This window comes from Lethenteron reissneri, chromosome 55 (genome assembly GCF_015708825.2).
Source record: "Lethenteron reissneri isolate LAM-NWPU_2019-01 chromosome 55, ASM1570882v1, whole genome shotgun sequence".
NCBI lineage: Eukaryota > Metazoa > Chordata > Hyperoartia > Petromyzontiformes > Petromyzontidae > Lethenteron > Lethenteron reissneri.
Genome location: NC_083833.1, coordinates 10,313,162 through 10,339,471, shown reverse-complemented (window position 1 = coordinate 10,339,471; position 26,310 = coordinate 10,313,162). Strand labels below are relative to the sequence as shown.

At 49.6% G+C, this 26,310-nt stretch overlaps 1 protein-coding gene across 1 annotated transcript; it reads left to right on the top strand.

Moving 5' to 3' along the window:
- The first annotated feature begins 663 nt into the window (after positions 1-663).
- Positions 664-24,885, top strand: LOC133356740 (E3 ubiquitin-protein ligase PDZRN3-B-like). The gene is made up of 9 exons (XM_061574396.1): positions 664-764; positions 7,722-7,987; positions 8,996-9,089; positions 14,905-15,003; positions 16,167-16,229; positions 17,426-17,527; positions 18,240-18,356; positions 19,512-20,558; positions 22,001-24,885. Exons 1-9 carry the CDS (start codon positions 696-698, stop codon positions 22,406-22,408), a joined length of 2,265 nt encoding a protein of 754 aa, XP_061430380.1. The 5' UTR covers positions 664-695; the 3' UTR covers positions 22,409-24,885.
- Positions 24,886-26,310: the final 1,425 nt, after the last annotated feature.

Below are 26,310 nucleotides of genomic sequence, written 5' to 3'. Positions count from 1 at the left end.
GCTGCTGCCACCGCCGCCTTCTCTCGGCGTAGCGAGCGGAGGGGCCATCATCCGGAGGCTGCCCCCACGGGCCGCGAGCGAGGCGCTCACTCTGCGCGCTCTCCGCTCCCAATTAGTCACATTTCAGCCATCACCGCGTGCGCGCCGCTCATCGAGGAGGCGTTCGCGACAAACAAAAAAAACACGCGGGGCCTAATTAGATGTTAATGAGATCGGGCTCGCGTCTCATTGGTCGGTTTGGAAGCGCCAAGCATCGGTCTAATTAATATCCATGAGCCTTGCGCTGATCGTTGGCAAACGGGAATAGCATAAATATTAATTGGATAGGCGGTTTCGAAACCATCTCATTTGGTGCTCGCCGTATTAATATTAATCAGCAATGCCCCGTCCAACATCATTGGTAGGCGCGTATCGCAGGGTTTAGCACGTCCACCAAATCCCCGCCTCCGCCGTCACGCACCCTCACGACTCCCCCCCCCCACCCACCACTCGACTATTAATGGGCTCACCCAGCGCGTGGCCTCAGTGTGGCGCGCGCGCGCGCCGAGCGGCCACCGAGCGGAGCCCTCGCGCGCGACAACCCCGGGGGGGGCAGGGGGCAGGGGGGGGCAAGCGGGGCCCGGCCGGGGGGTGGGAGAAACCATTGAGGCGTGGAGGAAAAAAGGGGGGGGGGCTGGTGTGTGCGCGTGTGTGTCATGGGCTGCACGCTGTGCGCCCTGCGCTCCAAGGACGAGCAGTACAAGCTGCTGTATGAAGTTTGCCAGGTGAGTGGTGGGGTGGGGGGTGAGTGGGTGGGTGGGGGGAGCTTCTGCGGATTTCTAACTCGCGGCAGGAGGTCGCGTGGCACGCTGACCCCTGGGTGGTGCAAGGGCCGTGGCCGCTAGAGACTGGGGTACACGGTGCATTGTGCACGGGTGCTGTAGATGTGTGCTTCACTTGGCCGTACGTGTATCAGACATCGCGTGCAATGCTTTTCTGCTGGACGAGGGCCTGTGCCGTGTCGTGGTGGTGAGGAGGGGGGGTGGGGGGGTTGTATGACCATACTTCACCGCGTTGGTCAATGCTGGGTTGTGTAAAGGCCAGGCGAGCATAGAAGTACAGCACAATGACGGATACTGCTGCTCTGCTCACGCAATGTAGCCACGCAGCGGCCTTTATGAGCCGGAGTTTATTTATTTTAATAATTGCAACCTGACGGACATGGCGCGCATCCATCTACCCAGGACCAGCCCGGCTTAGCTTCCCAGACGTGTATATTGTGCATGGTTATATAACATTGCTCGCCTGTGCTACATAGCTGCATGTGTTATATTACACCGTCACATTCCCAGGACAGGTGCCCGAGGCAGTGTCCCCCAGAGGTCCGACCACTATTGTGGCCGTTCGTAGAGTGTTCTTAGTTTTATCGGCCCCGGGAGGGGTGATTGGCTGGATTCGAGCTTGCGTTGTCTGATATTACACCGCAGCCGCTATGCAGAAGCGAGGTGTGACATTCTGTGCATTAATGTGTAATAAGGCGCATGTATGTTAATAGACTGTACGGCTGCAGCATGACTACTGTCTGTGGCATCTCATGCTCGCGATGTGGACGAGCATTGGAGAGGCTTTCATTCACCAGCGGATGTACCGCGGTTGGTTATGGCGTGTGGAGGATTTCACCCAGCAGTGGAGAGACCAACAGATGTCAATTGATCTGTATTAATGTGCATGTCACAGCAGCATGTGCAGCGGACTGCTGATGCGTGTCGCGTCTCATGGCGATGGGCAGCCTCGTGTCAAACGGTTCAAAATAACAGCTTGGAAATGAACAGTTTTTCAGAGTATTGTAAAACAGAGAATTATATCGACGTTTCGGCCTACTGGTCTTCCTCAGGTGTACATACTGTAGCTGGAGTATATGCAGTACACTGGCACAGGGGAGTGTGTGGCAGGTGATGTGGATGAGGTGGTGAATGTGGGTGGGTGCTCCTACACAAGTTGTACCGTTGTGAATGAATGTAACTGCAGTGGTGCCCTTAGGCCGTACCCACGTGTGTGTTTATGTGCAGTGTTTAACAGACATGCAGTGTTACATGATGCATCTTCTGTCGTTTAACCGACACCCTCAGCATTCGTTAATGACATTGTGGCCTTTAAAGGATAAATATATTCTGGGTGACGTTTCGGGCACTGATCCTTCTTCCATAGCGCGTGATTAGAGATGCACACATAGAGTGGGTAATGAGAGTTGCAGACTGCCATTTACATATTGGGGTTGGGATGAATAAGAATTAATTAAATAAAGGTTTGCTGATGATGAGTTTTTTAATTGGTATCTGAATCATTACCTATTAGGAGCTATTGAGTAACAAGACGACTCCTTCAATAATCAATAATTAAATTTTGATTTAAAACTTTCTTGACTGCAGGAATTCATATTCTACGTTTTTTTCGGTAAAGTCACGTAGATAGATTTTTTAAAATAACAATGAAATAATAAAATGAAAATAAAGTGAATAAAAAATTATAAAAACATCACGACGTTTCGATCGCAACACAAGCGGTCGTTATTTTTTTTTCTATCTACATGACTTTACCGAAAGAACCATAGAATATAAAATAATCAATAATTATGACTAAATATAATTTGCATTGAAAGTAATATTGTAAAACAAGTAAACCCGTAAAAACAAAGTTTTTCACTATAAATCCTTTATATGCGTGGCGGCTAGAGTCCTCTCATCCTCTGGCTTGAGATGGCTGCCACCTATGGGTCAGATGATTGTCTGCCACCATTAAGCAATTGGTAATTAAATATTTAATTTGTTTTCCCTAAACAGTGTAAAATGTAGGAATTTTTTTTCACGAACATTAATTGTCTAGCACAACCAGTCTGTGTGGAAAATGTCAGCTCGATTGGATCACGGGAAGTGGGTTAAAAAACGACCGAAAGATTTGCACGGTCGTAAGCAAGCAAGCAAGCACGCAAGCAAGCAAGCACGCAAGCAAGCAAGCAAGCGAACTTAATATAAAGGATTTAATGATGCTGGGACATTGCAACTACTTTCCCTCCAGGAGTGCATTCACTGCAGGGTTGTGGAGCAGAGACCACAACTCCTGTCCAAAATCGATTACCACTCTCCAACAGAAGTCACGAACCGGTAACCGTGTCCAATGGAATGTTGGTCATGAATGCGCTGGTTTAAGATAATTAAAGCTGTAATTTTCAAATGTACGTTTTCACGACCATTATTATACCGAATCATAATTAGTTACTTTTGTTTTAGATCGTGAAGGTATAATGCCAATTGCTTCAATATTGGTTTTGCCCAAAAAAACAAATCATTTGGCATATTCCCCCCGATGGGGTCACAACTTAATTTGTTGTGCCCTGTCGGGTGGTGGTGGTTATCGTAAAAAAATATTCCACACCGACATAATCCAACCCCAATAAAAAACTCCTGAATTACAAACCTGCTAAGTCTACTTCTCCTGACATTTCTATCTTTGCGGCAAACCAGAAATGTAAAATAACTGATTTTAGCAACCCCGGTTCATCGTGGTGGTGTCATTATGATTGTGTTCAGTGCGCAGCTAGTCCTATGCAGTGCAATATGCACGCAGTTCTAGGTGCTGCTTGTGTGTATGAGTGCACAGACAATACATGTGCTCACTCAGCAGCAGTCCAATGTTAATAGGCACACTGTGCATGCAGAGGCGATCTGTCTGCCAGTGTGTCCGTGGGGTAGCTGATGGATAATTTGCTCCAGTAAATGCTGTTTATTTCGGTATGAATGCTTGGAAAAATCGAAATATCACATCTCCTTACATTTATCCTCACCTAAGGGCAGAATGAATACATTGTTTACATTTTGAACACGGTGAATAGGAATAATAAAAATATTTTTTTGTTCGTTTAAGTGGAATAATTTATTTTAATTGTAAACCCGTGTGTGTGCGTCAGCATGTGTCATGCAAAATATATTACTGTTGTGTGTGCAGGAGTGAGACATTGTGTCTGTGGGGAGCGCTAGTGTAGCGGCTAGCGCGCTGTGCATCAAACCCGGCCCCCCGAGTTCGATTCCCGGTCCTGGGCCTTCCCTAGGTCGACTCAGCCTTAAAATGAATACCTCGTGTGGTGTGTAAACATCATCACTGGGGAGACAAAGGCGGCCGCGCATGGTGTTCACCACCCACCCCCTCGTGTGCCGTGCTGGCCTTCATCAGTTCTCGCTAACAGCACTTGCCCTAAAAGTCTGCAAAGGCTATATGGGGGATCTTTGTCTTCCTATGTGTGGAAGTTTTGCACACTGCACTATGCACTTGGCAACCTGGTTTCAATTCCTCGCCATGGCTAACATCGGTAGCAAGTGGTCTCTGTCTGCACTTGGTCCAGCCTGAAATGAGTAGCTGATGTGGAGTGTGAACACGAGTACTTAGGAGACATCTGTGGCAGAGTGATGGAGACACCACCCTCTTTAATAGATGCCCATTAACAGCACTTGCCCCTACAGCCTATAAAGTCATCCTCTCGTGATATCCCAACCGGTCATGGGCCCCCGTTTCTCCAAACTGCACTGACCAAATATGCTGCAGTTTGGTCAAAGCAACCCCCCACGATCGATACAGTGTGTGGAGGCCTTCCCTCATCCAGCAGTGGATGGAGAATGACTGTTAAAAAAAAAAGAAACCAAACATCCCCCACAGAATTTGATGAAAATGGTTTTGTCTTGAGTGGTAGGTTTGCAAGGATTCATAGATTCATAGCCTGTTTCAGACTCCAGATGCATGTATCAAATCACGCGTGTAAACATCGATGCTGTTCAATTTCGTGAACATGAGAAAATACAAATATGAGACTGTAACAACGAGACAAAAACAGAATCAATACTTAAATCAGATTGTGACCCCGAGTCATATAACTGCCAGGGGAATAAATTGTTAGACCCCTACTGACTTGTGCACATTGCACCAGCCCTTAATTTAAGCAGGCTATGGCCCTATGAGACATCGCATCTCCATACTAAAACATAGACCAAACAGTACAAGATGACTTCAGAGTGACACACAATACCGTATGGGGTTAAATAATAAGTTGCGTCCATTTCTCACCGTATTAAGACAACCGTCCTAATCAACCATCCTAATCGGAGGTGCGTCATATACCAATGATGTATGTGGCTGGAAATTTAACGTGGGTCACTGCGTTCAGAGCGCAGTGTGCTAATCACTGTGCCTCTGCTTAAATGAAATAAGTTAACAATAAAAAATTATGGTTTTGTTAAATGTCAATCAGGTGCAGTTTATTTTCATCATTGTTATTATCAATATGCTCATTTACCCGGGCAAGCCACACTGAGTCTCAAGACTCTTTTTTCAGGAGGGTCCTGCCAAGTTTTCGCAAAAGGGGGCAATTTTGCCAAGTGAATTTTCCCAATTAAGCCAGGGTTTTATTTCAACCAGGTGTCTCCAAGTCGGTGACCTGGAAAAGCACTGCATCCGGTGGAGCTCTCGCGTTGGCGACTATTCACATGCCTACCCCCAGTCGACTTGCAGCCTGGAAGATTACACTGGCCTGGACTTTTGCAGCTGTTTTAATTTTTCAGGGTGCTGATTCCAAATTTGATCTCAGATTTGCTCTATCACATCTAATTTTTATGCTATCGGCATACCCCATTTTCATTGATTTTACCCGAAATTAACTCTGTCACTTATGATTGCAAGTTGTTGCGAGTCAGTGACTGCTTTAGTGTTAAAATATGGTGCTGTATTTTTAGGATAGTGTGTTTATAATATCATTTTATGTAGATATCCACATTTATTTAATATTTTTATTTTGCAGTTTTTATTGAAAATGCAATATTTGATATCTCAAAAACCTGATGTGATGGACAAAAACTGATGCCAGATTTGGAATCAGCACCCCAAAATTACCTTAAGACCGTTGAAATACCTTATGCCAGAAAAAGTGTGTTGACCAGTGTAATCGGTGAAGAGCCAAGCCCTGCTACTGCCAGCTCTCCCATCAGCCCAACTCTGAACCCCACCTCAAATCCCTCACCGTGGCCTCGCGGTGGTCCAGTGAAATAATTAATTCTCATTTATGTTCTCGCTTTCTCAATTGTGCATTTATGCTCCCTCCATTAGCCTCAGTGTAAAATTAGCATATCATGTTTATAATTTGCATTGGCCGAAAAAAGCATAGATCTTTATATGCGGGATGCAATGCAAGCATTGCGAGCCAAGGGACTTGATAATAATTCGTGAAGCGAGGCATCATAACACCCTGCCAGGACCCCCCCCCCCCCCTCCTAATTTTTGTTCACTTTTTAGTTTTGGTGTTAACAGTGCCCATCACAGGTCCCACCCGGTATTCTCGTCTGCTTCTGTCCAGTGAGCTCCGAGCGGAATGGCCTTGCCTGCGATCGCGCTCTGCTCGGTACCAGTGTGACTTTTACCGCAGCCCTGACGCTCGCACTACGGCTCTCGTAAACGCGAAGAGGGAAGCGCGGAGGGTGGGGGGCTAGCGAGAGGTTCTTCGTCAAGGGTTAATCTGCGTCGGCGCACGGGCATTGCCGCTAAGTGCTCCCTGGCTGTTTAAGAGGTTTCACACGAGCCCCGGGGCACATTCAGGAGAGAGCTTACAGTGGAATGTGTGAGCATACTTACGGCGGCACGTAATCACATTTGCCTTTCAAATCGCGTTTATTACATGCGCTCGTTTAACCGGGACTGCTGTTGAATGAAGTGTGTGGTGGGTACGTCCGTGCCGATCTGTGCCAGTGCGGTCGCTGTGCATTTGCCTGGCGACGAAGGAAATCGACCGCTGGATTACTTGGCTGAAACCAATTATCATATTTTTTACTGGTAAATGAGGTACCAATGGTGTAAATGCTTACACCGAGCTCTCATACTCTGATGGTGCATTGTCTTTGAGTTGGGCGCCTTTTGGCGTCATCTGGTCCAACCCATGTGAGACTAGGCTCTAAGGAAAGCTGTCTCGGGTGTGGACCAATCAACTTCAAGGACAGTGCACATTATCAGAGTTATGTTTTTTGTTTGCATTATGACTGCAGGTATTGTGGTCTATGCAAACATGACTCCTCGTAAAAAAGGTGTCAGTTTTGTTGCCAGATAAAAGGGTAAAAACCAAATTATAACTTGGCTGAGCTTTATGCGTGAGCGAGTGGTGCGTACGCAAGGGACAATTCCTGATCAGATAAATACCGCATGAACCTGGCCAGCAGTCAGAAGGCCATGAGCTCAAATGCCGGCTGCAGATCTGCTCGGCTAATCGTCACTTAATGCTCGATTAAATGAGAATCTCTACCACGCCGGAGCGCGACGTTGAACATCTCATGGATAGACTGGGTCCTACCTTGATAATGTGGAAAAATTCCACCAGCGTCTCAAGACCGATAATTATCATGGAGATGTGACCCGACTAATGCTCATTGGAGCATGGAGACGCCATATTTTTTTGCCATCTCTCTTTGTTTCCAGATGTTTCTGTTTTCGCGGCTGTGCTGTGTTTTAGAGCTGCAGTTCCTGAAGAAGCGCGAGACATCGTGCCCAACGGCACGCGATCCAACCCGGAGGGATGTCTGCATTTCTTGCTTTCAGTGCCGCGTTATCTTTTTGAAGCAGGTGTCCGTGACGCGTCCGCAATTGACACCGGAGTGCCACGGCGACACGCAGGCCCGCCGCGTGCGTTCACGCTCGAGTCTCCCTCGCGCGTCTAGGTGGGCGGCAAGGACTCCGGCAAGGCGGCGCACGGGGAGGAGGAGGCGGCGGTGACGGAGGCGGCGCTGCTGCGAGCGGCGCGCGACCCCGTCGTGGTGGAGGTGCTGCGCAGGGGCCGCCCGTCGCTGGCCCCACCGAGGCCACCGGGCGGACGCACGCGCACGGACGCCAGCACGCAGACTGAGTTGCCAGCCTCGCCCAGCGGTCCGCGCAGCCCGGCCACGCCGCCCCTGCCCAACGTGCATCCCCTGCTGCTGGCCCAGGGGTCAGTGCTGATGCTTTGCCCATGGGTCGTGGATTTACTGCCATCAGACTCTCTTGTACCACAATAATAAGAATGCTGTGCGCTGTTTTTGAGTTGTACGCCTTTTGGCGTCATCTGGTCCAACACCAATGGAGACTAGGCTCTAAGAAAAGCTGTCTCGGATGTGGACCAATCAACTTCAAGGACAGTGATTATCATTATCAGAATTGTTTCTTTGTTTGCATTTTGACTGCTTGTGTTGTGGTTATTGCAAACATGATGCCTTGTATAAAGGTGTCAGTTTTGTACCAGTTGAAAGGGTCAAAACCTATTACAATAAGAATGCTGATTATGTATCTGGGAAAGCCTGAATGTGGCCCAAGACTTGTTCTCAGGAGGGGATTGTGCATTGTGATGTTTGGCCTCTTCCGCTTATGGGTGTTTGGCTTCCTGTGTGAGGAAGCTGGAGTAGGCAGAGGCAACCCACCATGCATACGAGGGAATAACACGGCACAAATTGGTTCAATCCTCAGACTCAATCCAGTAAGTGGACCAAAGCTATATATTTTGACATTGCTTTTATCTTAATCAATTTTGGTTCAATGTAAAATCCATTTGTCCATACATACAATGCTGCAACGATCCGTAAGCTTAATATTAATAACTAAGGCTCGCAAAGCGTCAACTTACATGTGTAAGTATCGCTTTTTAATTGCAAGCAACATATCTGCATCTGTTACAATTATGCTTATGGAGTGGAAAAAACTACGAACAGGACAGTAATAATAGAGGAGACTCAAAAAAAGATTCTTAAAACAAATCGAGATGCATAATTGAACCACATCCACAATCACACGGTGCAGCAATTACTCACGTGTGTGTGACATCACCCGAGGGATGCGTTAATAAACAAAGCATCGGGACAGCACCACGCAGCCCCCTGTGTGCATACACGAGACGCGCGCTGCTCATGCCCTCCGTCGCGTATAACTCCGAGGACATTTGCCGCACTTGGTGTCTCCCATGCAGCCTCTGTGAGCTGCCATCCGAATACTTTGACTCAAGCGACTACCTTCCCAGCATGCAGCAGGATGCCCACCATGCGGAGGGTCTGGAGTATGAGGTGAGGAGTCTGCATGCGCGGTTAGCACCGCGTTATATCGTGCTCTTGCGTAGCTGCTGCACCTCCACGTTCCACCGCACATCCGTCAGCAAATGAAACATCAGCGCTAGGGAGAGAAAGAGGCAGCAATGTGTGGCACTGACAACACCGCCCCCAAATGCCGTGTTGGCCTCGGCAAGTGCTCGCTCACAGCACTTGCCCCAGCAGTACGCGAGGTTAAACTGGGAATATTCTGCTCCGGGGCGGTAGCGTAACCAAGTGGTGGGGCTTTTGCCATTTGTTGCAAAGGTTTACGGTTTGAGCCCTGAAGCCGCCTTGGTTAATACTGCTGATTGTTTAACACGTAGTGTCTCGGCCTCGCTGTGCGCTGCGTTGCCCCGCTAGCTGAGTAGTTAACCTCGCGTCCAATAAACCCTCAGAGCCAGGATGAACGTCTGACTCCAAACGTCATTTATTTAATTTAACGAGGTAAAACTGGTGAGAAAACAGCACAGATACAGCATCTGTTAATACCCGGAAACACCAACACAATGAATGAACACCACAGCATCATAACATTGTCTTAGATAACATGTCTCTAAACAATAGATCCTGGATGGACCAGGCCCCTACATTACCACTGAATAACTATACAAGAGCATAAGCTGCTGTGTTACATAAAGGCACACCGTGTTATCATCACACTGCACCCCAGATGTACAGTACTACACATAACACTGCACTATGAATGAGACATTTCGTCATCCTTGCTCTCCAGATCGCAATAAAGTTATTTGGGTACAAGTTTGATTCGACTTATTAAATTACAAGTAACATTCACAATAAGGAAAGTTACAGGCTTCGTTGTTAACTAGGCCTCGTATTTATCATAACAATTTAACAGCATTATAAAGGCATTTACATCATTATAACGGTCATTCTAACATTATAACAGTATTACCAATATTATAAGAATATAAACGAACTTACAGACAATGCTTCTTAAAGTCCCACAATGGACAATTGCGGCTGGCTTCACTGGGATGCGATGTGTGCCGCCATCTTGAATTATGTGTGTAATGGCCGACGCCCGCGTGGTTGAGCGGGAATCTCAAATCGCAACTTCCTGGTCACGTGACCAAACTTAGCATCAAAAACAGGAAATTAATGTGTACATACGCCCCCCCCCCCCATCTGCCGTGAGGCAAAATCCCTGCCGTGAGGCAGAACACGTAGGCTTTCGCGACCAATATTATTCATAATAATGTTTTTGAGTTAGATCGCGGATGTAATTACCAGTGAAACGTCGTACCCAAAAACTGTAAATGTTGTGGATTCACTCTTCAACACACCGGTGGGCTAAAGTAGTGAACTATTTGTCTTTTGTCAACGTGACACTTTTTTACTGATTGGCTGTCTCGGGTGGTGGAGGGTTACAACACATTTATAAATAACGTGATCTAACCCAAAAACGTTTATTATGAACTACTGATTATATAAACCATAAAAATAGATCTACACGACGTCTGCGTCACGGTGTATACTAAAGATCCTCTGACACCATTTGAAATTGTGTGCCACGTCACGGTCCAAATTTGACACATTACCCACTTGCTCTCAATCCCATCCCTGCTTCCCTTCTACCGGACTCTTTCCTTTAATATTACCCGACCTAGTGTCCCTATGAAATTCCTCCCTTTCCACTGGTGTCTTTCCTGCAATCTATAAGTCAGCCATTATTGTACCACTCCTCAAAAAATCATTTTTGATACCTCTTCTCCTGCGAACTACCAGCTCATTCCCCTTCTCCCCGATTTCCCCCAAAACTCTTAGAACACCTGGTACACTCTCGTCTTACCCACTACGTATCATCTAACTCTCTCTACCCCCAATTCCAATCTGGGTTTCGTCTCTCTCATTCAGCCGAAACGGCTCAGACTCACCTGGCTATCTCTGCCCCTTGTGGCCTCTCTTCTATACTCCTCGATCTGTCCTCAGCTTTCGAAACGGTTGACCATCCGACTCTTTTTCGCTACACTCTCTTCTCTTGGTATCTCTGTGCGCACCAATTTCCTGGTTACAGTCCTACCTCTCCGTGCGCCCCTCTGCGGTCTCATTCAATCATCGCCGCTCCCCCCCCCCCAGCCCCCTTCACTGTTGGTGCTCCTCAAGCGTCAGTTCTTGGTCCCCTACTTCTCTCTCTCTCTCACTGCTTGCATCTTTCCTTTCTTCGCTGAACTTTCCCCATCATTTATTCGCAGATGACATCAACATTTTATTCTCATTTCCTTCCTGTTCCCGTGACCTCGCCTCCCGCATCTCATCCTGTCTGGTTTCTATCCAATCTTGGATGTCACGTCACTTTCTCTCCCTCATTCCTTCCAAAACTCAAACGATCTTTTTCCAAACCTCCCGTTCACCTCCTCACTGTCCCACCATTTATTTCCCTCCTTTATCTATTTCCCCTGTTTCCTCACTCACAAACTCACTGTTGTTATCTTTGACTCTTCCCTCTCCTTCATGGTCACATTTCCTCCACGACCCATATTTGCCGGTTTCATTCGTTCAACATTCGCAAAATCCGACCGCTTATTTCCATTTCTGCTGCAACGCTTCTAATCCATTCCCTTATCCATACCCGTCTGGACTACCGCAACTCTCTTATGCTCGGTCTGCACATTTACTCTTTTGCCCCCCTTCTACAAGTCCAAAATGACTCTCCTGGGCTCATATTCAACCCTCCCTATAATTCCCATACCTCGACCTTCCTCGCGCAACTGCGTTGGCTCCTTGTCCATTACCGTTGCCTGTTCAAATTCCTCACCCTGCTCTGCAAATCCCTTCATGGTCTTGTCTCACCATATCTTGCCACGCTAATTTCATTCTACGTGTTGCCTTCCCGCCCTCTGCGTTCACAATCTTTGCTGTCTCTCTCTGTTCCTCCTCCTTCTGCTTGCACTCAATCCATGCTTTCGCTCTTTCTCTCTTCCTGCCCCCCCCCCCCTCTTCACTGGAACAAACTTCCCCCTCCACATTAAACAGTCGTGTTCGCTCACTAGTTTCCGCTGCACACTCAAAACTCACCTATTGTTATCCCTAGCTCATCCCGCAACCCCCTAAACTCCACCTCGTATCCGCCACCGTTACTTTTCCCTCTCCATATTCTCATCAGATGGCTCTCACTCATTCTCCATTCATTCAATCTATTCATTATCATTCACTGTCATCAATTTCGCTTTCACCGATTTCACACCTCGCAGATTTGCCCATTGCTTCTATTTCATTCACCTCATCTCCTCCATTACATTCACATGTACTATTATTAATTCCGTGTAAAGCGCCTTGGATAAGGCTCTATATAAATGATGTGGAGACAAGATACGGTATAGCAGTCATGTCCCCCTACTGGCAGACTCATGCCCATCTGCAGGCCAGGTGCCGAGTCACATTGTGCCCACGAGGACAGTGGTCACTTGGGTGCCCTGTGCAATGTGTTGAGACGAGATTTTATGTCACTTATCGTTTCGATTTAAAGCTTTCGTGACTGCAGGGATTCATCTTCTTGGTTCTTTCGGTAAGTCACGTAGAAGGGAAGTAATAAAATAATAAAAATCAAACATAATAAAATAATTCTCACGACGTTTCGGCCACAACGCAAGCAGCCGTCCTGAGGTGAAGAATGAAACACCACTAAGCTTGGAGCGTATATTTAAGCTGGGTTGGAGGGGGAAGAAGAGCGCCTTGACAAAAAAATATGCAAGGCGCTCTTCTTCCCCCCTCCAACTCAGCTTAAATATACGCTCCAAGCTTGGTGGTGTTTCATTCTTCACCTGAGGACTGCTGCTTGCGTTGTGGCCGAAACGTCGTGAGAATTATTTTATTATGTTTGATTTTTATTATTTTATAACTCCCCTTCTACGTGACTTTTCCGAAAGAACCAAGAAGAGGTCAGTTATCGTGTTGAGAGCGCCCTGAGATAAAATAATCGCTACACTATGCACAAACCTGTTGGCATCCCTGCGTTTTGGTATTGGAGGCTGTTATAACGAAATTTTTTTTCAAACATTGGCCCGTTCCTCTAATAATCGCCTACTCAAATATTCTTACTACCACATATCACACGGTAGCCCAGGGTGATGTTTAAAGAATTTTGCCTTTAGTGATACGAGTGTAAAAGTCGACACACATTTTACAGCTTGATATACGGAACATTTTGACATTTCCAGGGCATGAGCTGGAAAATGGGTCCCACCACTTAAAAACGTTCACACGTGAAGCTGTAAATTTGCGCCAGGCCTTGTGCTTGTGTATCACCATAGGCGCAATCCCCGTGATATTTGTTCCGTATCCGCTGGGCTGCGGTGCTTAAATAATGACCATGACTCGTGAAACCAAATAGCAGAGAAACCCATTACCTTGGCACATGGCTGACTTGGAACGACTTGGCAAAGTCTTTTGTCGTTTGCGGAGCAGATCGTACGGTCGTCCTTACAATAACAATGCAGCCAATTAGTAACCAAATGATAATTGTCTGAAGCACCATTAATTTTTAGCAGAAACATTTGTTCAGACTTTGAGACTAGTTTGTTTCCTATTAAAGTCAACCATGTAGATTTAATTAGCTCATTATAAATGGAGCCTGGCCATTTGCAAATTCCAATTCAATTAATAAACTTCTGAAAAATAGAATATTCCTGAAGATGAATATAAATACGTACGATACAGCAAATGTCAGAAACGAAGCTTGCAAATGGCATTTTTCCATAATCCCACATTAAGCTTCATTTACAATATAATTAAATCAGTTTTCCTTTTTTATTTATGCTGTTATATAACATGTGTACGTGAAATATCTACACACGTTGTGTAACGTGTGTTTTATTTCCCTACTCATTGCATGTCTTGGGGGTTATTTGACCATACTTCACCACGCTGGTCAGTGGTGGGTGACGCCTCGGAACAGATGTTGCAGCATAGTACAGTGCTGACCGGTGGTGACAACATATACCCCCCGCAGCCTATAGCACCTGTTCTGCATGTGGGTCACCCATCCAAGCACTATCCAAACTGAACCCAGCTTGGCTTCTGATCGCTGATGAGATCAGGTACATTCTGGGCAATCTGGTCATAATCTTAAAGGCACACAATGTTACTGGCATTGGAAGAAAACTTCTAAATGCTGAAAAATTACCTGAAAATGGCTCAATTGGGAATACAGTCACAACATCACCCCCGACTGAAACAACTTTACGGGAGCCTCCTGAAACATGGGGCTTGAGACTCAGGCTTTCCTGGGAAAACAAGCATAATAATTGATGATACGCATGCCGTATGACAAGAAATAAAACACCTTGTATTTGTTTTTGCGAATGTATCCCATTACCCAGTGGCTTTACACACCTCCAATTAGTACGGTTGGCTACGTACAGTGTGAAAGAAATTCAACAGACCAAGTAGAGTCCGGGCCTCCTGCCCACGGAGGGGGGATTGGGGCAGTGTTCTTATCCGTGGGTGGTGGCCTAGAGGCAGTGGCTCAGGTTTTGCATTTGGTTGATGGGGGCCTACATTGAACACAAACACTGTAGACCTCCCACATGCTTGGACTGTGCTTATTTTATTGACCCTGGACGGCTGACGGGGTTGAGTTGACTGCAAATGGTGTTAGAAATAATGACGTGGCAATTGTCACCCAATCTTTTTCACCACACCACCAACACGTGCCAGTCTAAGGACATGCGAATGTGAGGATGTTGACTGTGGGTGGTGGTGACTGTTGCCTGCTGCTGGGTGCGCAACCATCTCCCCCCCCCCTCCTCCTCCCCCTTGTTGCCCACAGGAGGTGGATTTGCACCGGGGCTCAAGCCGGGAGCGGCTCGGCCTCACCGTGTGCTACCGCACGGAGGACGAGGACGACGCCGGCATCTACGTGAGCCAGGTAAGCGAGCAGCAGCAGCACCACCGACGCCGTGTCTGCCTGTCGCGTACGTTGTCCACACAGCATCCAGTGTCCACACAGCATCCAGTGTCCACACAGCATCTACTAAGTGTTCAAATTGCATCCACACAGCATCCAGCCAGCGTTCACAGCATCCACAGTGTCCACGTGTCATGAATAGCATCTACATTGTGATCACACAACTGATTACCACGGTTGGCTACGTACGGTGCAAAAGAGGTTCAACATACATCAGTTCGTATCCACACAGCATCTACACAGCATCCACATATCGTCCACATACTTTCGACGTAGTGTTTTCCCAGCATGCGCATAGTGTCCACATTCACACAGCGTGTAAATTGCATTATCACAGCAACACCAGCATCGCGTTCATCATAGTGAGCTTGTTGTGCATCAATTGTGATTGTTTCAGCTCAGCGGGAAGTTAAAGGACAATTCTCACAAACAGAATGATCAATATATCTACGGCGTTTTGCTTGCAACTGCATCCAGTATCTTAAGCACAAGATGCAGCGAGTCAGAATAACCACGTCATGTGACCCGGCTTCTTAAATAGGTGTCATGACCTCACACTTGGCCTGGCGATCAACACAAACCGACGCACAGACACTCAGACGAGTCGACACCACAAATTAGGCCACGTGTCTGCATGTGTCTTCAACTGTTCCTAATGAACTATACTCGCATTAAACATAGCGTGCGCGCTGACAGAGTGGTGAAACGGTTAGCAGCGCACTGGACTTGCAGTTCGTAGGTCACCGGTTCAACTCCATATCCCGGCACGGCAGTTGCAAGGAAAACGCAAGTTTCGAAAATCCTCCTCTCCACCACCTTTGTTGGGTTCACCACAATTGGTGTTCACCACAATTGGTGTTCACCACAATTGGTGTTCACCACAATGAGTGTACGTGTCGGCAGGTCGTGCGTGGTGGGCTAAAGTGTGGGTTACTCCCACCTTCTCAAAGACATCTGTCCAGCTAGGACAAATTAGACCCAACCTCCTTTCGAGCTCCCTCTGTTCGAGGCGCTTCTGCCAGAAGTGGAAGCAACCGCGAGAAAACAAAAGGAAAGGGGGGGGGGGGGGGCTGCACCGTTACCCAGACGCGATGTCGAATTGTCAACGTGTCTGATCGTTGCAGGTGAATCCCAACAGCATCGCGGCACGGGACGGGCGCATCAGAGAGGGCGACAGGATCCTACAGGTACCCTCACCTTACAACCGAGATGCACCCGTACGGTGATAACTTTACAGACGGCTTGCATCACGCGCAACTGGGGCTGTGAAACCTTGAAGATTTGGAGAGTCTACGACCGTAGCCCTTTGACATCGTGAAAGCATTTTGACCATGCCTGCCTCCCGCACCAATTGCCGAGCTATCGTCATTTGGCAGCCAGTCTAATATGCAAGCCTAGATTTCTAGCTTTCTAAATGATAGATCAATACATATATATAAATATCATTTACTACTATAATGAGCCAAGAATGTCTGTGTTTCCTGCGCGTGACGTCACTCCACATGAGGCCAACCCTCCCTCATTAATAATCATGAGCGGTTGACGTCACTCCACATGGAGCACCCCCCTCATTAATAATCATGAGCGGTTGACGTCACTCCACATGGAGCACCCCCCTCATTAATAATCATGAGCGGATGACGTCACTCCACATGGAGCACCCCCCTCATTAATAATCATGAGTGGTTGACGTCACTCCACATGGAGCACCCCCCTCATTAATAATCATGAGCGGATGACGTCACTCACGTGGACCCCGCCTCCACCACCTCATTAATAATCATGAGCGAGTCATTATTTTCGATTTCATATTTCAGATTAACTGCAATACACCCGTCCCTGGACGGGCTCTAGGCTAGTGTGTATTACACCCAGCTAATGAGCACAGGCCCACAACGCGACGCAGCCAGCAACAAACAACATCTAGAACTTGTAATGGATAAAAGCTCATATGTTTCTTGAATTCAGCAAATGTTATTTTGATGGAAAGGGATTGCAAAGTGGAGCAGCGCGAGGGAAGACGCAGAAAGAGAAGTGACGTGGCCTGCAGTGCACGTGTGAGCAAAAGTGGTGTTGTTGTTGGGACTGCAGAGTAGGGAAGTTGAAAAGAGTGGATGAGCCGAAACAGTCAGTCCGAGTCCTCGGCATGGGCGGAGGAATCGCTGAGCGAAGTTCAGGGTAACGGTAACCACGGTAGTAGGAGCGATAGACGTCGACAAGGAAGCGACTGACCACCGGTGAGCGGAATGAGCGTGCGGGTGCTGGGTCACAATGTACACAGAGGGCCCAACATACGCACGCCGGCCATGCCATGGCCACCCGGACGTGCCCTGGGCGAGCGAGCGAGGGCCCGCATGGCAACACGTCTCTCCCTCTCGCTCAGATCAATGGGCTGGACGTGCACGACCGGCGGCAGGCGGTGGCGCGCCTCACCCAGGAGGAGGGCACCGACGTGTCGCTGCTGCTGGCACGGCCCGACACGCAGGTACGCAGCTTGCCGATACGCGGGACACGCGGCCGTGGTGCATCGGTGCGGACACTGGGCGACAGGGATTCGCGGAGTCCACCATCGGAGCGGATTCTACCGCTCGCAATGCACGTGCGTGGTCGGGCGTCCGAGAAGAGGTTATTTAGTTGATAATTGTTTTTTTACCCTTTCATCTGGCAACAAAACTGACACCTTTTTTACCCAGCTAATTAGCACAGGCCCACAATGCGACGCAGCCAAAAGGCGCCATCTGGTCCAACACCATGTGGGACTAGGCTCTAAAGAAAGCTGTCTCGGGTGTGGACCAATCAATTTCAAGGACAGTGCATACATTATCAGAGTTATGTTGTTTGCATTATGACTTCAGGTATTGTGGTCGATGCAAACATGACTCCTTGTAAAAAGGTGTCAGTTTTGTTGCCAGATAGAAGAGTAAAAAAACTATTATCATATTTTGTTACTGACAAATGAGGTTCCAAAGGTTATTTAGTTCTTGATAATTTCTTAAATGTATTTTTGGCAATAACCAAATCCCCCTGAATGTACCCACCCTCGTTAGATATTGGAAGCTAAGCAGCTTAGAGTCTGATTACTGCTTGGATGGGTGGCCACCAAGACTGGATAACATAGCGGAATGAAAGTCAAATCACAAGGTGATGGTGAGCACAGAGAGTCGATGTTGATTGATGGATCGTGGCGTGGTGCTCAGCTTGAGGACGGCTGGGTGGAGGAAGAGCACCGAGCTGTGATGGAGACCCTGAGGGTGGAGATTCTGCAGGACGAGCGGATGGAGCCCATCGCCTACATCGGCTCCAGTCTCATCCAGGTGCACACTCTCACCTCGAACCGTTAAGACATTTGGACAGTTTTGGACCATGATGCGCGCAGCACAATGGCCTATGAAAAACACCTGGGTGCACATTGTTGTGGTCCAGTAGTAACCTCCGGTGTTAATCAGGGCGGCCTGCTGAACGCGAACCTCCACAACAAGTGATGAACGGGCCACCGCTGGGTCATGTCACCACCCCTGTTGGAGTGGTGGAGGGTAATAGGTTACTGTAATCAGATTACACAAGACAGGCATCATTAATCCAATATTATCACTCCGTGTTCAGCTTATAATTAGTATTACCTTTACTCTCGCATTACTCTGACAGTTTTAAATTGAGTGCTTTCATTTTTTAAAATTATAAAGTGTCTAGCAACACTTTCAAGGAGGAGGTGGTGGTAATGTCAGCAGCTTGGCCAATGTAATAGCCACAGTGCAACAAGTTGTGCTAGCCACACTTCAACGTTGACCGCCTTGAGGTCACCAGGCAACTTGGAGGTCAGAGCGTTGAGCTGGCACCGCTGAGGTCTTGGGTCTGATTCCGGGCAGCAGCTGCTGCCTGTGGTTAAAACTGAAAGCTGATGGTCTGGACAAAATAAACCACAATAAATGTGGTTCTGCGCTTAACTTGGCTAAATTCAGAGAACCGTACTCTCATATGGCAGAGCGAGCGAGGAAATTGCTGCCCTCTATTATGTGTGGACAGGAGGGTCACTCGAAGGGATCTCAGATGCAGCTCTGTGATATCCGCTTCCACGGGCCATTCTCAAAGATTCACGAGGATACTGCGTCTTGTGACTTGGTGCCAAAAGCGCAATTGAGATAAAATCGTGGGGAAAAAAGCCTGTACAGACTGGTTTTGTTTCTGAGGTTATGTCAAAATAGTTGCGTTGATCAGTCGACACATCACTATAAATAAACCGAACACAGTAATTGGTAATCACAAGCGGTCAGCTGTTTACACCCAAACATGGCCTGAAATCACAATCTACGCTGCTTTAGTAGTAACCACAATAACACTGCAGAGATCACGACCCAAATGACAAGTCTCAGAACCCGATACAACTTTTGTTTTTTTTCCCAATTTCGCGCAATGAAACGTGTCTGAAATGGTTTTCCGCGTGGCCTCTGTCTCGCGCGCACCCCCTCCAGGCGAGGGCGCTCCCGGACGACGACGCGGGCCTCACGGACTCGGTGTCGCACGGCCACGGCAAGGACAGCGGCCTGGGCCGCACGGACGAGAGCTCAGAGCACGACGGCGGCATCAGCGTCAGCGCTGGGGGCGCCCCCCCGTCGCGCGCAGGGCCCCGCGGGGGCAGCGGCGTCGGCTCAGATCTGCGGCGCCACCTGCGGACGAAGGCGGGGACGGCGTGCGGCGTGGCCGACGTGCGGCGCGAGATCGCGCTGCTGCACGATGAGCTGCGGCGCTTCGAGATGCGCGTCCAGAGCCACGGCGGCACCGCCGCCGCAGCCGCCACTGCGGCCGTCAACGTGGCTGCCACCGCGGCCGCCACCGCGGCCGCCACCGTATCTCCGCACGACGTCGGCGCGGAACCAGGACTCACGAACATCGCCGAGCTGCCCGAGGGCCACGACCCGGATCCGGCCTCCGCCGCTTTTGCAACGGCGGCGTCGCCACAGGCGGACGGGGAAGCCGGCGGGAGTTCGCCGCCCGGCGGCCGCGATCCTCGCCACGGCGCTCGCGGCTCAAACGACGCCGGAGCGACGACCCGAGCTCGGCCCGCGGCAAGTGCCGGGCGATGCCGACCGGAGAGGGCGGCTGCGGCGGCAGCGACAACCAGCGCGGACGCGGGCGGCGCCCCCGTCCCGCTGCACGCGCGCCACTACCGCAGCTACATGCAGCTGGTGCAGCAGAAGTCGGCGGTGGAATACGCACAGAGCCAGCTGAGCCTGGCCAGCCTGTGCCAGTTCGAGCGCCGCGAGGCCGGCGCCGCACGGCCCCTGCCGCAGTCCGCGTCGGCGCCGGCCTCTCCGTACGAGTGGAAGGTGAGGGCGTGCGGTGGCGGCGCGGCAGGGCGCGGAGGGCCGGGCGGCGCCGACGGGCCGGGCGCGGAGGGCTCGCGATGCCTGACGGCGCGCAGGCCGGTGCGGGACCGGCTGCTGCGGCAGCGCGCGCTGAGGATCCGCGAGGAGCGCAGCGGCGTCACCACGGACGACGACGTGCTCAGCGAGATGAAGGTCAGTCCGGATCGCTCCGCGCAGTACCGCCCCTGGCACGATCGGTCGGCTCGAGAAAGTCGTGCGTCTTCAACCGCTCAGCAACCGCGTTCTAGCGGTGATAACGGTGCGCGTTCCGCACTGTACGAGAAGTGTTCCCGAAAGCAAGAACCGCGTTCCAGCGTTATAGTGTGAACACCGTGCATTAAGCGAGCACTCGCCGTCCAGCACACAATTTGCACGAACATTTTTGTCTACATTAACACACACACACAACACATTCTAATACATGTCAATATTACATGTAATACACGTGAGTTATCTACAATGATTTTAATTTAAATCATGGCTTGCCGAACTTTCCAGGTTGCCCTGTAGAGCAGCTTGGCTGTAGAGAAGTGCCGTTAAAGTCGGACTCCGGTCCAAGGAAGGCGCATTGTGTAAGATGCTCGCGCTCTGTGCATAATCAGTTTAAAAAAAAAATGTGAAAATGTTGTGGTTTCACTCTTCAACACACCGGTGGGCTAAAGTAGTGAACTATTTGTCTTTTGTCAACGTGACACTTTTTTGCTGATTGGCCGTGTCGGGTGGTGGAGGGTTACGACACATTTATAAATAACGCGATCTAACCCAAAAACGTTTGTTATGAATCGGTGCATAATCTGGACATTAAAGCTGAAGGGCTGAAGGGTAGAGCAGTGGTGCAGTGATTTGCGCACTTCCCCATGAACCTGACGACCTGAGTCTAATTCCCGGCCACAGCAAACATCAGTGGCTAGTTGATATCTGAATCGATGTTGGGCCACCCCCTTCACGTTTTGCATTGACCAGTGTGAAGTATGGTCCACAACCCCATAACCGAATTAGAAGTATAAGCTCTAAACTGTATGGATGTATATTTTTCTGGAGAACTTTCCCTGGATCATTTCCCCAGTTTGAATGAATAACAGGGTTAAAATGACAGCAAGATTTGACTGCCGAACCAATAATTTGGCATTTTGGCCCAAGAACTGCTTCTTTGCTCCACCATGTTCAAATGGCCGGTGAATTGCTCAAGCCCCGGGTGTAGGCACGTGTCGTTTCCCCTCCTTCCCGCTCGTCACGAACAATCACGGCGGCGAGTTTCTTCCCTCTTGCTCCGGCAAGAGGAGCTACGCTCGCTGCCGCTCATTGGTGTTTCCGCTCTGCCCGACAATTGACTTTTCAACTTAAACGATCGGGTTACACATTGTGCGAAGTGGTGACACTCGCCCCTCGCAGCAAAAAGCGCCTGGGTTCGATTCCCGACCCGGTCGCCTTTCTGCGTGGAATCTGTACTTCAAATACTTGGCAGGACCCTCCTGCAAAAAGAGTCCTGTAGGCCAGAGAGGCTTTCCTCGGTAAACAAGCGCAATATTAAAACAATAAAACCTCTCTCTCCTGTCTATCCTCTCCTCCTCTCCACTCGGCCTGTGGCCGTGAAGACCGGGCGCTACTGGAGCAAGGAGCAGCGCAAGCAGCAGCTGGTGCGGGCACGCGAGCAGCGGCGGCGGCGCGAGTTCATGCTGCGCTGCCGCCTCGACTGGCTCGGGGAGAAGGTGGCTCCGGCAGCGGACACGGCAGCAGCAGCAGCAGCAGCCACGGCGGCGGCCACGGCGGCCGCTGCGGGCGCCGGTGACGGAGTGCCAGCGGCCGCGCCTCCCTCGGACTTTGCTGGCCGCGCGCGTGAGCTGAGCATCCTCGAGCTGAGTCACCGCAAAATGATGAAGAAGCGCAACAAAAAGATTTTGGACAACTGGATGACCATCCAGGAGATGCTCGCCCACGGGCAGAAGTCGCCCGACGGAAACGGCAAGGTGTACAACCCCCTGCTGTCGGTCACCACCGTGTGACGGGACCCGCGGTCGCCGCGCATCCAACCGCTGGCGCCGGGGGAGGAGCGAACTGCCACGGCGTCGAGGGACGTTCAGCGTCGAGGCCTTGGACTGTCACGGAGCGCGCCGGCCAAGTCGGTGGTCGCGGGCGTGCTTCCCGAGCTGCTGTCATTTGCAAACGCATTCTGTGGAGAAGGATGGCAGGCGCACGAGGTGCCACATCCCTCACATTGAAGACCAGGCCACGTGTAAACGTAATGCTGAGGCTAACGTGTGATGCACGCTCGAGTTCATGGAAAACACACCCCACAAAGCCATGAGTCATTTTTGTCAATGTCAAATCTGTACTGATTCATGCAACGGGGCTGTTTTAAACCGGCTTCTCTGTCACTCTAGGGTCCAGCAGATGCTATTGATGGACCCGGCATGCATCCATGATGTGTGGATGCACCGATGCCAGAACAGCGTGTTGGTGATTACAAGTCCATGAGCTGCACATAAGTCTAACAGCCTCCTATTGTTATTGAGCTGATCTGGCCCATGCCTTACAATAACTGCAGCCCAGGTGCCTGCAACATAACCCACAAGGGCATTACAGTCACTCGCAGGATGACTATTCCGAGGGCCCACTTTAGCCAGCACCTGACACAGGTGGTCATAGAGGGCATCTGACTCATCAGTCTCAATCTTCAGTGGGGACATTAAGCCACTCCACCACCAATCCCCGCCTCCCCTTGATGGGGAGGCAAGCCTACAACAGCCTCGTACTTATAGCTTCCCACACCTTGCATCCATGCTCCCACGCTCCCTTCATTATTTTGTTCCGAGGGAGAGCCACTCACTACCCCGAATGGAGGACTGTCCACCTCTCGTGAAAACTGGAGGCAGAACAAGTCCACAGGACCTGTCATCCGCAGAGGCCTAGATGGTACCAGTCCAGCTCCTGACAGAGGAATGGCAGCCTCTCCCCTACGTGGCCAACTGCAATGGGTCCCTGCCGTTTCCTGGCTCCGCCAAATGGAGTTGGTCTAGGAAGACGTCGTGAATGCCTTATCCTCCGTGGCCTCTCACACCGGCACAAGCTAATCGGGAGTTTCCACCAAACGATATTCACACACAGAGAGAGACACACACCTCATACAACCCCATCCCATACCGACTCGCGCTGCATTCACCCTCACAAAGCACTGCATCTCACACGACACTGCACACCAGACACGACAGTGCTCCACACTACGTGTAAAAGAAAACAAATTTCCCCCGTGTAGCCTTAACAGACTGTAGGGTAAAATTCTGTTAGCGAGCACCTATAAAGGCCAGCACAGCACACTAGGGGGTGGGTGGTCAACACCACGCCCGGCCGCCTTTATCTCCCTAGTGGCGATGTTTACATATCGCACCAGGTACTCATTTGAGGCTGAGTCGACCTAGGGGAGGCCCAGAACCGGTTCATATAATAGTCACTGGTATTTGCCGTGAGCGGGAATCGAACCCAGGTCACCGGGTTCGTAGCGCAGTGCGCTAACCACTACACTACCGCTCCCCACCATACACGCATACACGTGCAAATACCATGGACGTGCGTTAGCTAACGTATGGTAACAAAACACGCGGAAAACACAACGCGTGCCAACATTCACTAACAAAACGTAGGCTAAAAACTAATGACCACACGCTCACACATGCACACAACCCTAACATAAAACATCATGAATCTACAACGCACACATTAATCCCAACCTTATCAACTAAAACACTAAACTATATTAATCACTATTTATCATGAACAAACAAATCTGGTGTTATTATTACTTATCAAATAAACACGAGGAATTTCCGGGGCCCATTTCACCAACATTGCAAACGCAAGTACACACGACTGGTTAAACCCGGCAGCTTTCGTCTCGATGTTAAAACAACTCAAACATGACGACAAATACAAAATCACGTCAAATTAAATCGAAGACATCGATAACAACAGCAGCAGCAGCAATTAAACATTAAGTTGTGTAACCAGCAGGAGGCGAGAGGATACGCTATGCCCCCAGGTGATTACGTTGACGCATCATCACACAATCCTCGCCACGGCTTCATCTGCTGTGGCCACGTGGTCTGTGTTGGGCCGCAAGCGGGCAGCAGCAGAATCGGCTGCTTCAGGCCACGTGGCCCTCGTGGTGAAGCAAGCCCAGCGGTGAAGCTGGATTTGAAGCCACCGGTCACGTTTATCGCCGCCCCTGATTGTCGCGAGGGTGACGTGGAATCGTTTGTCTTGCGAACAGCGATTCGCAGTGGTGGCTGTACACGCATGACGCTAAACCCTTATTTAAGCGAAGACTGTAAGAATGTTTAAAAAATAGGCCAGTCCCTGGAGGATTAAGCGAAACGTGTAGATACGTCTGTATATTATGTACCTCGGCCTGAGTTGCACAAGCAAGTGTATTGTCCCTCTCTGGGAAATACTTCCACTGTTGGTCATGTTTATTTGTATATCTGTATCTCGGTAAGCTTCATAACTGCGAACCTTTCCACAATAAATTTGTCATCAAACATGAGGCGGCCTCTGGGTTTTGTGTCCTAAGAATTAGCACTGTTAGTGTAATAAATACAAATTATTGTAAATGTTTTACTTAAAACTTTCGTGACTGCAGGAATTCATATTCTTTGGTTCTTTCGGTAAAGTCACGTAGATAGAAAAATAATTTTAATGATAAAAAAATATTTTTTATTTTTCTATCTTTGTGACTTTACCGAAAAAACCAACGAATACAAATGATAGTTCACCAACTTCACCATGAGCGTCACGAGGCTTTCCATTGGCGCTGTCAACGGCGCGCCCGTGGGGTCGAGTGGCCTGAATTAAATTCTAGATTTGAAGTTTTCGTGACTGCAAGGGTCCATCCTCTGGTTTTTTCGGTAAAGTCACGTAGGTGAAAAAGAAAATAAAAATAAATTAAATCACGACGTTTCAGAGGCAACACAAGCTTCCGTCTTCAGGTGGCACCGTCACAGCAGACGGAATCTTGTGATGCCTCCGAAACGTCGTGATTTAATTTATTTAGTTAAATTTTTCACCTACGTGACTTTACCGAAAAAACCAAAGAGTATGGTCTGAATTTGCGACGAACGTCTCGACACCCTGCACTGGCCTCCTTCGTCTGGGTCTACTCGTGGCAGACGGCTCGTCTTGATTCCTTCAACCCATGCCGAGGACAACGGGGCGACTGCTTCTTCTTCTCCGTGCTGCACTCACCACCCTGCAGGTCACCACACTTCTCCCTCTGCCTCTCCGCTCACACCACTCCACTCGATAATCGCCTCCTCCCATCATCATCATCGCCTCTGTTCCCGGAGCACTTCTAACAATTGTACTCATCTCACGAAGCGTGTTGCACTGTTATCTATTACAATTTTGACGGCGCTGCTGGTTGCTGCTGCCCGCTTCACCCTTTTGGGCCCGTGCTCCAGAACTGTGTTCAACAAAATAAATGCAGCGCATGTTACACATTCCTGCGGAGGGAGCTGGTAGGAACGTTGGGTTGCTCGGTCAATGGCCAGGGTCAACGGCGGCGTGGTGTATTCCGCAAATATGGCCGACTGTCAGGGCGGGCACAAGCCGGCGTGAGTAGGTGAAACGTTGAGTTTTATAAGGGCACCACGGGGTGACCAGCCCCTCCCCACCCAGCCCCACCCAGCCCCTCCCCACCCAGCCCCTCCCCACCCTCCCTGCACGACGGACACAATAATCCCCTGTGGGCTGGTGTCGTCCTAAGCGTGGCTCCACCGTCACGCGCTCCACCGTCAAGCGCTCCACCGTCACGTGCTGCCCATCCATCAGCGGTGGGAGGATGGACGGCCACACGGACTCGTCGGCGACGAGATGAAGCCAAGAGTCGTTCTTGTAGGTTGAGAGTGGAACAGGA

Excerpts from the sequence above, each read along its gene's own strand:
- LOC133356740 (XM_061574396.1), top strand. The coding sequence starts at position 696 with ATGGGCTGCACGCTGTGCGCCCTGCGCTCCAAGGACGAGCAGTACAAG. Across the intron at positions 16,230-17,425 it reads AGGGCGACAGGATCCTACAG|ATCAATGGGCTGGACGTGCA; the intron begins GTACCCTCACCT and ends CCTCTCGCTCAG. Across the intron at positions 20,559-22,000 it reads ACGTGCTCAGCGAGATGAAG|ACCGGGCGCTACTGGAGCAA; the intron begins GTCAGTCCGGAT and ends GTGGCCGTGAAG.